This window comes from Artibeus jamaicensis, unplaced genomic scaffold (genome assembly GCF_021234435.1).
Source record: "Artibeus jamaicensis isolate MK-2021 breed Jamaican fruit bat unplaced genomic scaffold, CSHL_Jam_final contig_387, whole genome shotgun sequence".
Taxonomy (NCBI): domain Eukaryota; kingdom Metazoa; phylum Chordata; class Mammalia; order Chiroptera; family Phyllostomidae; genus Artibeus; species Artibeus jamaicensis.
In genome coordinates, this window is record NW_026521812.1 from 62,588 (window position 1) to 77,083 (window position 14,496).

A 14,496-nucleotide genomic window follows, 5' to 3' on the forward strand; every position below is an offset into this window, starting at 1 on the left:
ACGCCCCAAAAGTCATCACTACTGGCTGCAGCCCAGTGGCAAGAACACTCTGTTCTGTGTGCTGCTCAGGGTCCCCAAGAGAGGCAGAGATGCCTGAGCCTCTGTGCAGTTCGGTGTGGGTTCTTCCCACTGCAAAACGAGATCAGAACATACAAATTTAGGAATTACCTGTTGAGGCTTAAAATCTGCAGAATATCAGAGAAAATTATCTGGATGTTTGCAGCGCTTAGAATTGCTCTGTTTGACGACAGCGCTGCCTTCAGTGGTCTTACATACACATCTCTCACGACTTCCAGCATCTGCACGTATCTTCTCTCGCTCTGTAAGAGCTCCCCGGCCACCCGAGTTCGCTTTGCGGCTGAGTCCATCTGCAGCTTTCTCTCCTGTGGAAAAGCATTGAGAATGCATAAGGAGTCCTTCCTGGCTTACAGCTTCAAAGAGCCTGAAAGTCAAAGGAGACAGAGAAAAGGAAGCCGTGAGCAATCAGGCAGTCCCTTGGAGATGCCCCTTTCTGGTCTGTGACATGAAGGGGTGGAGGGAATCTTGATAAGGGACTACGGAGGACCCTGCTGACTGTTGCATGTCCCCACCAGGGGCACATAGCCCCTCACATCAAGCCAGCATGATGCCATAGTAGAGATGGAACTTGAATTCTGGATGCTGAGAGGGCAGACTGAGACAGCTTTTATCTGTTTGTCCATTGAACATGTGCTCAGCGTCAGGTGCTAGTCGATGACTGTACAATGATGAGAAGACAGAGGCCTGCCTTCACGGTGGGCGAGGAAGACTTGGGTTGCCCACTCTTGCTTGTTTTCCTTCTTCCAGGAGTGTTTTATTGATTACCCTGCAGACAGAAGGGCCAAGTGGGCCCTCTCATTATCAATTTGCTTCCACAGGCATGTTATGAAATATGGAAGCCCAAGCTCTCCATTCATGATTCAGGAGAACGTGGCTAACTTGGAAACTGGCCCATCTCTCCCGGGTAGCTAGGTGGGCAACTGTCCTGTTTTCTCAACTTCCAAGTCCTCTTTTATTATTTAACGCAGGGGGGAAAATCATAAACTGGTATGAAGAAATCGTAGACCTTATCATAATGTGTGCCATGTTTATATTTGGAGAAATTAGATTTCACAATGGGAATGGGCAATTCTTTTTCTTTTATCTGTACTTTTCAAAGGTTTTAAAATGAGCACCTTTACAATGGAAAACAATTATACTATGTAAACATCTAAAATTATTGGACTTGTATTAGAGCCTAGAATTATTAATACTCTTAGAACAAAATTTCCCCTTTTCCCTGCAGCCTGAAGCATGCCCCAAACTGCCCAAACAAAGTGATGGTAGTAAAGCATAATGCCATGTGATCTTCACCCAAAACAAGTCAACCAGCAGTTTATGAACTAAAATTCGAATGGAAAAGTGACTTAAGAGAAGAATTAGAAAACTCTCTGCTTGGAATACTATAAACACACTGTTCTTAGTGAATCTTATCTTTCAAACATGTGGTCTATATATAATACCTACTTAGATATATCTAATGCATTAAAATACTTCTACATCCCACTTGAGCTTGCAGCCCATATTATATTTTTATGTATATTTGCATATTTTTAAATTTATTGGACCTATCCAACATATACAGGATCTGGCACAAATACACACCTTTTTATTACAAAATCATAAGTATGTGATCCTGTAACATGACAACATCACGCTCCAGCACACCGTATGACATTCTAGGTGAAATGTCCAAATTAAAACTAAATGATCACACCCACATTATTACCCTACCGACCACACTGAAGCAGGCCTTCCTTCTGCTGGACCCTGTATAATGATTTTGACTTAAGATGTCCATTGTCATACTTTTTGTCATCTTAAAACCGTTGTCAGTTGTCATGGCCCACAGTCAGATGAGGTGTTGTGCTGCCCACTGACGCCCACTCGGGGGGGTGGTCTGTACCACCTGCCACAGGTGTGCTTCCCAGGGTGCTATCCACTGCCAAGCAGCCTTGGGCTGAGGTCAAGGCCAGAATTCAAGTTTCTTTCCCCCAGTTATCTGGCCTTAGAGAAGTAAGTCATTTAAGTCTTCTGACTTTAGTTCATCTACAAAAATGTGGCTACTAGTAGCTGCCTTACAGGATCCTGAGAATGAAATATGACCATAAACATGAATGGGAGTGGAATACACGCAGGTGCTGGGTATTAGCGTGGGACCGGCCCAAGCCTGCGCTTACACTGCAGCCTCCTCCACGCGCCGCCCTCTCTAGCCGGAGAGAGGAGCCCTGAATGTTGTACTACCGGTTCTGCTCAACATCTGAAGTCACACTGTGAGTCAGTTGGTTGGTTGGAATCTGTGAACCTTTCTGTGCATTTTTTTTTTTTTAAACCTGAGGGCAAACGTTGCCCTCTTTGTCGGCCTTTTATTTTTTATTTTAAATTTATTTTTTAAAATTGATTATGCTGTTACAGTTGTTCTATTCCCCCCTTCATTCCCCTCCACCCTGCCCCCCCATCCCCACCATTACCCCCCCTTTAGTTTATGTCCATGTGTCTCAAGTCCTTTAGGTTCTATATTTCCCATGCTATTCTTGCCCCCCCCATCTATTTTCTATCTACTGTCTATGCTACTTATTTTCTGTACCTTCTCCCCCCATCTCCTCCTCCCATTCCCCTGTTGCTTACCCTCCTTGAGGTCTTCATTTCTATGTTTCCACTCCTGATCTAGCTGTTCTTTTAGTTTGCTTTCGTTTTAGGTGTGGTTGTTAATAACTGTGAGCTTGTTGTTCTTTCACTGTTCATGTTTCTTTAGCTTCTTTTTCTTAGATAAGTCCCTTTAACATTTCATATAATAAGGGATTGGTGATGATGAACTCCTTGAATTTGATCTTATCTGAGAAGCACCTTATCTGTCCTTCCATTCTAAATGAAAGTTTTGCTGGATAGAGCAATCTTGGTTGTAGGTCTTTAGATTTCATGACTTGGAATATTTCTTTCCAGCCCCTTCTTGCCTGTAAGGTCTCTTTTGAGAAATCTGCTGACAGTCTGATGGGGACTCCTTTGTAGGTGATTGTCCCCTTAGCTCTTGCTGCTTCTAGGATTCTCTCCTTCATTTTAACTTTGGCTAATGTAATTATGATATGCCTTGGTGTGTTTCTTCTTGAGTCCAACTTTTTTGGTACTCTCTGAGCTTCTTGGATTTCCTGGAAGTCTATTTCCTTTGCCAGATTGGGGAAATTCTCCTTTATTATTTGTTCAAATAAGTTTTCCACTCGTGGCTGTTCCTCTTCCCCTTCTGGTACCCCTATAATTCGGATGTTGGAATGTTTAAAGATGTCCTGGAGGTTCCTAAGCCTCTCCTCATTTCTTTGAATTCTTGCTCCTTGACTCTTTTCTGTTTGGCCATTATTTGTTTTCTTCTGGTCCACTCCATTGATTTGAGTCCCAGTTTCCTTTTCATCTCTATGGGTTTCCTGTGGAATTCCATTAATTTCCCTTAGTATAGCCTTCATATGTTTCTCTAATTTGTGGCTATAATCAACCAGATCTGTGAGGAAGCTGATGACCAGTGTTTTAAACTGTGCGTCTGAGAGTTTTGCTATTTCTTCGTCGCTTAGATTTATCTCTGGGGCTTTGAAGTCTTCCTGCTACATTTTTGGTCTGTTCTGGCCCTTTAAATGTGAGAAGCGGCTCCTTGGACTCCCAGGTCGCTGGGTTGTGACGCTGTATGTGGGGGCGTGGTCAGAGCGGGGAAATGGCGGCGCCCTCAACTGCCGCAAGCCACGGGGACCGCCGGGCCCTGGTCCAATTGCCCACTCCCTCGCCTGTCCGCTCGCCCACAGATAGGCAACCGCAGTCAACACGCAGCACCGCCTCCTCACTGTCTCCTCAGCAGTCGCTCACCCGGTGGGTTGCTCGGTCGCTCACTAGGTCCAATCCTGGGTTTGGAACCCGTGCGACTGGATTCGCGCGTCTGGATTCCGCGCCTGGGTCCGTCCGACCGGAGTCCTACTGTGCAACTCCTCACGAGACGCTGGTTTCGCCCCTTACCGGTCGGGCTGAAGAATTTGTTGTTAACGGACTTCCAAAAAGTTCAATTTTCCGTGTTCTGGTTGTGTTTTCTGATGCTAATATTTAGTTGTCCCTAAACTTGGTTGTGTGAGAAGGCACGGCACATCCACCTATACCTCCATCTTGGCGGAAGTCCTCTGTGCATTTCTTTAGACACCCTCCTAGCGTCAGAGATATAAGCGCAGAGTAACAGAGAAGGCTTTCACTCCCAAGATGAGTCAAGGACCTCAGTCCTCTTGACTCAAACTTCATTTTGACGGGAAAACAGTCAAAAGAGCTATTGCCTGGATTCCCCTCAATTACATTTGGAAGTCCGTTCCCTCAAACGTTTTTCTTGGAATTTTTAAGAAAAAAAGAAGAACTAAGGGGAATAAAGTCTAAAGAGTTTTGGTTCCCCCCCCCGGGGGGAGGGTGGCAGGGGGAGGGAGGGTCAGGAAAAAACAAATGGAAAATTCTTATTACGTAATAATTGGCTTACCAGCTGAACCAGCACCCCAAAATTTGGATCACTTTTGCTGAGACGTGATTCTGTGTCCTGAGGATTGTCTTCCAAAGCATTGCTTTCCTGGGGAGTCAATGCACATTTGATCACTCGGAGGCAGGAGCTGTCGGAGGCCCGCGGGAGGCTCTGGGCCGCTCTGCCTTCGGCCCTCTCTATGAAGGAAGCACTGAACAAGACCAGTGATGCCTCTTCTAAAGTAAGTTTTATGTTAAAAATAAAAACAAAGCCTTTAGCTCCCTTTGAACTGCGTTATACTTGAGAAACTAAGTCCAGAGCAGCTGCCTTCCCAGCCCCCCATTCGTGCCCCCAACCCAGGCTGAGGGAGCCCCACGCGTCCTGGGTCAGGCCTCAGCTCCGCTCTGTCTCTTGTCAGTTGAGGGCAAACAGGTTAAGATGCCAGAAGAAAAAACTCACGACACTTTACAAAACACACCGTCTTTATCACCTAATTAAAATGCATCTGAAACAATTCACATGACCTTTCTAGATCTGTCCATTACCACATTTAAATATGACTCATTCTTTCTTCACTTTACCCATTAATTGTTTTATTTATTAGTTTTAGAGAGACAGACAAACATCAATATGCTGTTCCAATTATTGATGCATTTATTGGTCGAGTCCTGTATGGGCCCTCCCCGGGAATTGAACCCACAACCTTGGCATATCAGGATGATGCCCTGACCACATGACCGGGGCTGTTCATTGTTCTTGGGGCCTCCATATAAATTAGCAGCATCCCTGGGTCCACTCTAGCAATAGGACAATGGTCCCACATTTATGCTGAGAGCTAATGAGGGAGGATCAATGGTCATTACTGCTGCCCTGTGTTGTCAAAGATAAAACTACCCATAGTCAAATCTGGATATCCAGGGGTGGGACTGGAAGGAAACATCAACTTGTAGCCACGACTCCTTTCGCGCAAACACGAACGAGGTCTGTATCCGTGGCCTCAGGGCTGCCTGAAGGCTTTGGGTCAGGGCCCCAGGCCTCAGTGCGGCTGCTGCTTCTCCCCGGTGTGCGGAGGCCCCGCCTGCCTTCTCTCCCCGGTGTGCCCAGGCCCGCAGAGCCTGTGTTCTCCCTGCCATCTCTCGGGTCCTCCCCATTCCTGGCCACGCCCTCACAACCTGGCTTGTGTTTACATTTATACTGGGGGGAGGGGGGACATCTACTTTGAATTTTAACAAAATGATTTAAAATTTCTCTGAGTGGAACCTTCTTTTCTTCCAAAATAAATAATAGTGCTGATCATTTATACTGAGAAATGGCAACTTCGACCAATCAGCAGTGACACCAATAGTTGTGTAGGTCGAGTGGTTGCAGACACGAAGGGAAAATCAAACCCAAACTGCCAGGCCTGGGGTTAGGAGAGCCCACACAGAACAGAATCTCACAGGCAGGGGAGGCACCCCCATCTGGGAGAGCACCCTATGATAAATGCCCACGCGTTAAAATTCAGGCGTCAGCGTGGACCCCCGACCGTCCTGGTTCTGTTTGAAGCGCTTGGGGCTTTGTTTCTCCTCTGGCTTAGCAGCACCTATTCTTATTAAACATCAAGTTTTCTTTGTGGACAGGAAATTGATATGGCATTGTAATTTTGTTTGAACCTAAAAGTATCAAGTTTTCTCATTTTATGTTACACATCTAATGATTAGAAATTTTAGAGACTGTTTTTAGATTAAGATGACATCCCTTATTTTGTTTTTCAGGATAAATTCAGAGGAAATAACAGAACAAACTTCACACATTTCTAAGAGAACAATTATTTTGGGTTAGTGGCCTTCACCTTGACTGTTCCCATGGCATAGAACAGCTATGTCCAACTGACCACACGGTAGAAATTTCCTCCAGGATGGAGCACAGGCAGGCACCGCGTTTTCCAGAGACACCCTAGTTTGCTGGTGCTTCTCCTAGAAAACACTTAGCTTCTGTATTAGGGGCCAGAAATAGTTGTGAAAGTGACTGGTCCTGCTCAGGGACAACTATGATTTGGGCTGTGACTCATTGCCATGGTTGTGTGGTATGAGGGTAAACACTACAGCCACACAGACACCAGCAGGCCCTGCTGACCGGGCAGCAAGATGGGGGATGGGAGGACAGCTAGGTAGACAGATGTATCTGTCTCTTCATATATATACTCATGTGCGTGTGTCTTGTCCTGGGTTTGGCAGACATGCCCCTGTGGAAGGCTCTTTAAAAGTGTCTCAGCAGAAAGCATGACTTCCCACTCCTAAGGCTGTGAGGCTTGTGTGCTTCTTTTGGATGAATAGCTAGTTTCAAAAATAAACCGCCATGTGTGGAGTGGTAACTCGGCTTCTCCATTTTATCCTAACGCAGCACCCACATCTAACCTGGGGTTTGTTTCCTCCTGAGGGTCCCCAACTTTGTTTTATGGGCTTTGTACATAAGCTCTTGGTACTAAATAATAGAAAACCAAATAAGAATCTAACATTTTTTCTAATTTGATTTTTAAAATAAAAGTATCAGTTAAAAAGTAAAAATATATCCAGGAGATTTCTAGGCATTAAGGAGCTTCATGTTTCTGCAGTTTCATCACAGACAGGCGCTATAACCCTAGCCAGTCTGACTTCCGGTGTTGAGGCAACTTTAAGCTCAAACTTTCTGCTCTGTTTTATTAAAGTGAACACATGTTTAGTTCAGTGGTAGGTTGAAAAGACATCTACCCTGTGGGAGAATAATCCCCAAGAGTTGCATAGAGATTCAGGGTGGCCAGAGGGGCACGGCCTCTAGTGGTCCTCTTGTCACCCTTCCCGGCACTTCACCACCCACAGCGAAGACTTGCAGGATGTCAGGTTATAGGAAAACAAGCCATTTACCTGCTAAGGGAACTCACAGTCTAAATTCCTATGACCATTCTCCACGGTGAGTTTGTGTTGGGGCTGGTATCCCAAGCCTGTGGTCATGCAAGACAGGCAGGTGATTGTTCTATGGGCATAAAACAGCTCTAAAATGACATTTTTTATAGAAATCAGCCCTCTGAATGACAATGCAATTTTCCGTGTTTTCTGGATCCTGATTATTTCACTTAATCAAGAATATATGGATTCTACCATGGCTGCTGTGGCTCAGTGGATTGAGTGCCAGATTGTGAAGCAAAGGATCAAGGGTTTACTTTCCACTCAGGGCACAGGCTTGGGTTGCAGGCCAGGTCCCCAGTGGGGACTGTGCGAGAGCCAACCACACACCAGTGTTTCTCTCTCTCTCTTTCTCTCTCCCTTCCCCTCTCTAAAAATAAATTAATTAAATCTTTTTTTTAAAGAATATATGGGTTCTGAATACAGTACTGGCAGAATCATTATTTTTTGCCTGAAGAACTAAATTCAAACCCACTTTTTTCTCTTTTATGAATTTGAATCTCAATTAAGGAAAGAAGAACAATTCTTAGTTTAAAACACACACACACACACGTCCTGGGAGGCAAATGAAAAACAAATCTCTAAGTTATCTCAAGACTCAACTGAAAAAGAGGCAAAATGCCAATGTCCAACTTTCCTCTGAACCCCAGGAGCGCTATCCCAGTCCGCACGGGCGGTTCATGCTTATAAGTGCCTTAAACATTACTTGTGATACTGTAAACACTTTTAAAGTAATAATTCAAGGAAATAAAGTTCTTAGAAGAAACAAGCACTTGGAAGCCTTCCAGGAGGAATTGTCGTCATTGTCTGTGAATTTCTCAAGCACACGCGTCTGACTCCTCAATGAAGCAACGGCGCAAAATGCAGCGATAACTTTACCTTCATGAATGAATCGAGCATCACCTCTGGGTCCGATTTTGTCAGAATAACATTTCCTTCAAAATCTTTGCTCTTTTCACTACATTTCTTCAACAGAAAATGTGACAAAAATTCCAGAGGTTTGTCCTGAAAAATCCACAGCCCCAGCCCCCCCAAAAAATTGTATTTAAAGCCTTCATCAGAAATATAAGTCAACAAAACTGTAGTAGAAAAGAGAACCTGTTTTTTAAATAGAGTTTGCAATTTTCTACCTAATTCATTTTTAAGTCCAGCAAACAAAGTAATGGTTATTCAACTATAGTCAGTAAGCGGGACTTCCTGGTTAATCACACATTCCAGTTGCCATGTATGCTCTTCATTCTCAACTGACTGTCATAATTCAGGTCAGATGCCAAGGTCTTATGGGAGGATCTCAAGACCTTCAGAACCAAAGTGGCCCACCTTAGCCAGATGAGGAAGAGGACAGGAGGGATCTTATCTTTCAGGAGAAAGGCAGCTTGGGAGAGAGACTACACAGCTAAATTGCTGGGAAAAGTACTCAAATTTGGTTCCATCCACGGTTATTTTTAAATAATGAGGTGGCGGTAAGTACACTCAAGCTACACCAAACACATCTAGTAAATCTTTGGTATTTCGGGAGACAGTGCAGGATCTTTCAAAGTCTCACTGTTGCCCCATAAACTTCCCTGATCATTCAAAGCTCACCAGGGCCTGCGTCCCTGGCTGCCCCCGGGGCTGGCTGGATTGCCCGGGGCTGAGACTTCGGGGAAGGCAAATCATGACCAGTTGCACCTTCTCGGACTCCGCAGCAAACCCCTAACCCTGAGGACACCTGGTACTCAGGAAGCCACCGTGGAACCAAAGCAGACACAGGACACAACAGGAGAACGTACACAAAGACAAAGTTAAATCTGCCCACAAAGTCAAGTTACTACAGTGGAAGAGATGGATTGGAGAACTTCTCGTTGCACGACGAGAGCCCTTACACAGCACCAAGCGTGTCTGTGCCATCGCGGTCCCGTCCTCCTCTCCACTCCCCCAGCCCCACCGCTGCTTCGTTCACCTTCCCGTAGCCTCATGAGGGTCTCGGGGTCCTCTCCTCACTGTGTCCTCATACACAGACTCACTTTTCTGGGAGAGTGTCCAAGATTTGTTTGTGATGAAAATGCTTCATCAGGCATCTGCCACGCTGGTCCCCAGCCAAATGATTGACAGGCTTCTTCCTGTTCTCTGTTCTCTTGCCCTTCCCCTCATCAAGCCTCTGGGCCCTTTATCTTTTTCCATCTGCTTTCACACTTTTTCAATTTTTCTGTCATACTATTAATTGTTTTAACTGTTGATTAATGCTTATGTGAAATACAAAGCCACTCACATGTTTTTTAAAGAAGTCATTTCTGACTGAAATCATTCACAAAACAATGCACAATGGAACCAACTTGTAAATAACCTGGGTTTTCCTGTCTGTCTGTCTGTCTGTCTGTCTTGTGTGCCTAGTAGATCTGGAGCCCAGACTCTGTCGGTGCTCTTTCTACAAACTGATGTAATTTTTCTGAGGTGCCCTGGAGGGATATACTAGTTAAAAATAATAATAATAAATACAAACTAAAAATGTTTTTAAGTGTTGGGATTTCATAGTGTACTTTATTTTTTTTAAAAATGCAGCCCCGGCTGGTGTAGCTCAGTGGATTGAGCACGGGACCGTGAAGCAGGGGGTTGCCAGTTCGATTCCCAGTCAGGGCACATGCCTGGGTTGCAGGCCAGATCCCAGTAGGGGGCACACTAGAGGCAACCACACATTGATGTTTCCCTCCCACTCTTTCTCCTTTCCTTCCCCTCTCTCTAAAAATAAATAAATAAAATATTTTTTTAAATGCTTACCGGATTTTCTCTCGAAAGCTCCGTCAATCCATCTGCCAGAGCTCCTGCAGTCTCCTGGTTGTTCAGAGTGTCGGTCACGCCCATGGTGTCAAACATAAACTGTCCTGCAATCAATTTACGTGAGAGACGTGATCAAGAAGAGCACAGCTTGGTCCTCACGGTTGCTTTTTAGTGGACACAGATGCAAAGAATAAAAATTGTGATTCTATTTCACCATGAAGGTTATCTGTCATGATAAAATATAAAGCCAGCAAAAGCAACTCAATGCGCAGGGCATAAAAAGGGCCCGCCCTGGCAAAGCTGATGCTGAATAAAATCTATGAACTGGACAATAAGGAGAGACCATGTGAAAATGAACCTTATAAGTTTAAATTTTGGACTCACAATCCCACCAAAGATCCCTGCACACTCTCATTTATCTTTCTGCTCAAATATAAGTATTTTAAGACCATAGAAAATAATATACTAACATACATACACAGACATCTTTTACATTTAAAAATATTGGACAATATGCATTTATATGAAAAGAATTTTCTTCCATTCTACTTATTGTTCACATATATCGCCAAAATATCTGCATGCTTACTCGTGTGTTATAGCTTGTGTGTGGAAAGTGACTGTGTGAACAGACGTTAAAGAAGGAGCAGGCAGGGGAAGGGAAGAAAGGAAGGCACAGATATATGACGACTTGATTCTCAGGGTGTTTTATTGAGTTACATGGAAAGAGGGAAAAATTGAACAGGTAAAGATAGAAGGAAAACTTGTTTGCCCATATGGTAAAGAAAAAAAGTATTGTAAAAAATGGACTGATTTAGGTGAAGTTCCAGTTGACACAGGGCCTTGCTTCCCAAAGCCTCTATTGTGATCATTGGGTCATGGCTGTGGAACTTAAATGAGAAAAGAAATTCAATAATGTCCAGCAGGGTCAGCAAAGGACTCTGGAATCCATCACCCAATTACACATTTTAGGTAAAAAATGAACAGAACACAATTGCAGAGCCCTTTAAGTAACGGGTGCTGTGCTTTAAGAGGTGCTCGCTTTTTCGAGACAACCACAGTGGGAGAGGACAGAGTTCTCGGGCTGAGCAAACACGGAGCGCATTTTGCCTGGGTAAATAATTGACTGACACAGGATCAATGAGACGGTAAACTCTGAAACCAGGAACTGGCCTCAGCATGACAGTGAATGTATTTATTTGTCTTTACATGTAATATTTATTAAATGATATCTAATATTTATTCTTAAGGAGTATTCATAGATTCAAAACACGACATGAAAAACAAAGGGAATAAAGTAGCACTCATGATGTTTAGGAGTCGACTTTTAGATCCCTAAACTTGGACTCCCCCTGGACGTGAAACAAACTTCATAATTAGACTGCAACAGAAGTAGCAAGAGTTCTCACCAATCATCCTGCCACTGACGTTCTTCTGCAGCTCCTTGAAGAGAGGACTTAACTGTTTCCGTACTGATTTCAAGGTGTCTTCCAGGAAGTCCGTGAAGCTGGCCCACGTCTGCAGTTTTGATTCGCTGAAGTAGATGGAGGGAGGAGTTCTTCCCTGCGGTGGTCCCAGCCAGTCGCTAAGAACTGACATTATTTCCTCCTCTTATTAGTGCAGACATAAGCTCAGGTGAAATCATTCTACTTCTTTTGGCTAGTACGTGCACACACACACAACTTAGTTGTATTTGCATCAGGCTTATTATCCTTTCTCATTAGAAGGCTAAGATAAACACCCATAGTCTGCTTTCAAGGGTAGAATTAGAAACTCAAAAAGATTACAATGAATCATATCAAATGTCTAACTACTTTTTGATAAATAGGGTTGACACATTATATTTGAAATAAAAAAATTAAATAGCTGCTGGACTTGTGCATTGGGAAGCAGAGCGGGCATCTAAGTGAGAACATACTGTTTTATGTTTTTAGCCTCAAAATGAAAATGCAAGGGAACCCCACTCTGCCTGCTTTCCCCATCTTACCGGCCACCGTCACTCCTGTCCTAGCCAACCCGGTGAGTCCCTTACACTATGTTAAGCTTCTCTCTCTCTCTACAAATATCTCTACATGACTCTAGCAGGTGCTTACACAAGTCTTTCTCCTTGAAAATCAGTTACTGATGGGCAAAGTGCCACATCCAACTTGATTTTCTGTCCCTAATGGATACCTCGGCTTGTTTGACTCTCCTCCACTCCATGTTCATTGTTAACCGTGTGGAAATCTCTGTAACTGTTCTCCCAGAGGGAGAATAAGAGGAGCCGGGGAAGGAGGATGAACAGAGCAGGAGGGAAGAAGAAGACGTGCTCTGTAAATGCAGTGCGTGCCCTGCTCTGCTCGCTGGGCAGATTCCTCTCTCCAGAGCCAAATATGTTCTCATGGGTGATGTTGCCGTATAAACTGAAATTAACAAGTAACTTCTGTTACAAACTATATTAAATCAATGCACTTTTTGTTACAGCATTTCCCCGTACAAGTTCCCCAGTTGTGGCAGTTTTTCCATCTTCAAAGGTAATTTGGGATCGGAGAGGTAATACTTTATATCATCTCTACATCCCCCCAAATGCTGTTTAATGAGAGGCGGGGAGTTTTAAAGGGGACATGATTCCCATTACTGTAACAAAGCAGTTGGTTCTCTTGTTGGTTAGCTGATGTTGTGTTTTGATCTAATATCTCCTGCTTTTGTAGCTAAACAAAACTTTGCTTCCAGGTGTATTATATCGCTGGCTGTTTTTCCTCTCACGTAATGAAATGGGAACCTGAGCAAGCCTCTTAATCATCTCTTTATAGCTGGAATTCATTTTTCCAGATGAAGCCATATTAATTACATTTACTAAAAACTGTTCTTTGTACGCATTATCTTTAGATTAGCAACTATACATCTTTGTTTAACTGTTACAGATGTTTTCAACTGAGTTTTACAAATGACGGCTTGAAGCAAATATTTGCAATACATAATCCCCTTTCTAAGCAAATGACAGAGTGATGGGAAATGAGACAGTGTCAGAGAAGGAAAGGTAGTTGATGTCAGCCAGAACCAGTATTATGTAACTGCACTCTGTCTTTTGGTGATCCTGGAGTTGGTGGGCGTTATCCAGCCGGGGGTCAGCGCCCATGCACACTTACCGTGCTGGTAGGAGCCAGTTGCGACCCCGGTGGGGGCGGTGAATAACGTGCCAGTGAGTTGAGACAGCTGGGAAAGAACTTCTACACCTGACTCTGCGCACAAAATACTTTTATTAGTTTACTCACAGGTTTCGCTGTGGAACAGGTAAGCATTACTTAGGAGCAGTAAGGGGCCGGCCACGAAAGGCAATAGCAGTTCTCGCCCTCATTTCAAATCCCGAGTTGGAGTAGGTTACCAACTCCTCACAGCTCAGCCCTGAGTGCTCACGTCCAAACACGGAATTTATTCGAACTGTGCAACAGGGTGGAGAAGAGGGAGTGAGGTTTGAGCTCGTGCTCATTTTCACAACTGGAATACTCGGGCCAACGTCACAGAAGAGGAAGTCTCAGTGTAAAAGGAGAAGTTTAAAACTGTTAAACACCGAATGGAATATGATGGTCAAACTTGAGCATGGCATTAATTTCACTTCCTTTTCAGTGACACGCTATCGGCTGAAGTACACTCATCATCTTGAATGTTCTATGGCTTCATGGCTACGACACACGTCAGAATTTAGCCAATTGCACACTTTAAATACGTACAGATTGTTGTATGTCAATTACGCTTTAATAACGATGTTTAGAATTGTTAACCTAATGCCTCCAGAAGATGAATTTTAAGTTTCTGGCTTATGAAGTAACTGGGTGAATGACAATATCTTAACTGAGGAATCCTGGGGAGGGGGGATTGGTGCTGGGGTGGCAATGGCAAATCTGTTCCAGATGTGTTAACTCTGAGACGCTCTCAGACGTGCCAACTGAACAGTCATATGAAGATGTCAAGCAGGAGCTAGATCTGAGTCTGCAGCTCAGAGATACCTAAGCTGGAAGCGTCAGTTTGGGAGTTTCTGGCGTCTCTATTGAAGTCAGAGTCTTAGGAATAGATGAGACTGCATTGGGGAAGGTGTAGTCTTGGAAAAGGAGAGCACTCAGGATCAAGCCCGGGGCACACTTAAGAGTCTTGCTGAGGAGGAGGGGTCGGCACCGGAGAAGGAGGTGGAGCCGCCACTGGAGTAGGAGGAAAACCAGGAGAGTGTGGTCTTAGGGAAATGAGAGAAGAAGGAGAGTTCTGAGGAGTGGTCGTCTGCATCAGGTGCTGCCGAGAAGTCAAAGCGAAGTGAGG

The 14,496-nt window shown here is 44.2% G+C and overlaps 1 protein-coding gene across 1 annotated transcript in view; it reads right to left on the reverse strand.

Moving 5' to 3' along the window:
* Nucleotides 1–14,496, reverse strand: part of ECT2L (epithelial cell transforming 2 like) — a 65,769-nt gene that overhangs the window by 15,977 nt on the left and 35,296 nt on the right. The window contains exons 9-13 of the mRNA XM_037137688.2: nucleotides 13,335–13,427; nucleotides 11,616–11,798; nucleotides 10,207–10,310; nucleotides 4,550–4,636; nucleotides 169–383 (exon numbers count right to left, since the gene is read on the reverse strand). Coding sequence (XP_036993583.2) covers nucleotides 169–383; nucleotides 4,550–4,636; nucleotides 10,207–10,310; nucleotides 11,616–11,798; nucleotides 13,335–13,427 — 682 coding nt within the window. The remainder of the gene's footprint in view (nucleotides 1–168; nucleotides 384–4,549; nucleotides 4,637–10,206; nucleotides 10,311–11,615; nucleotides 11,799–13,334; nucleotides 13,428–14,496) is intronic.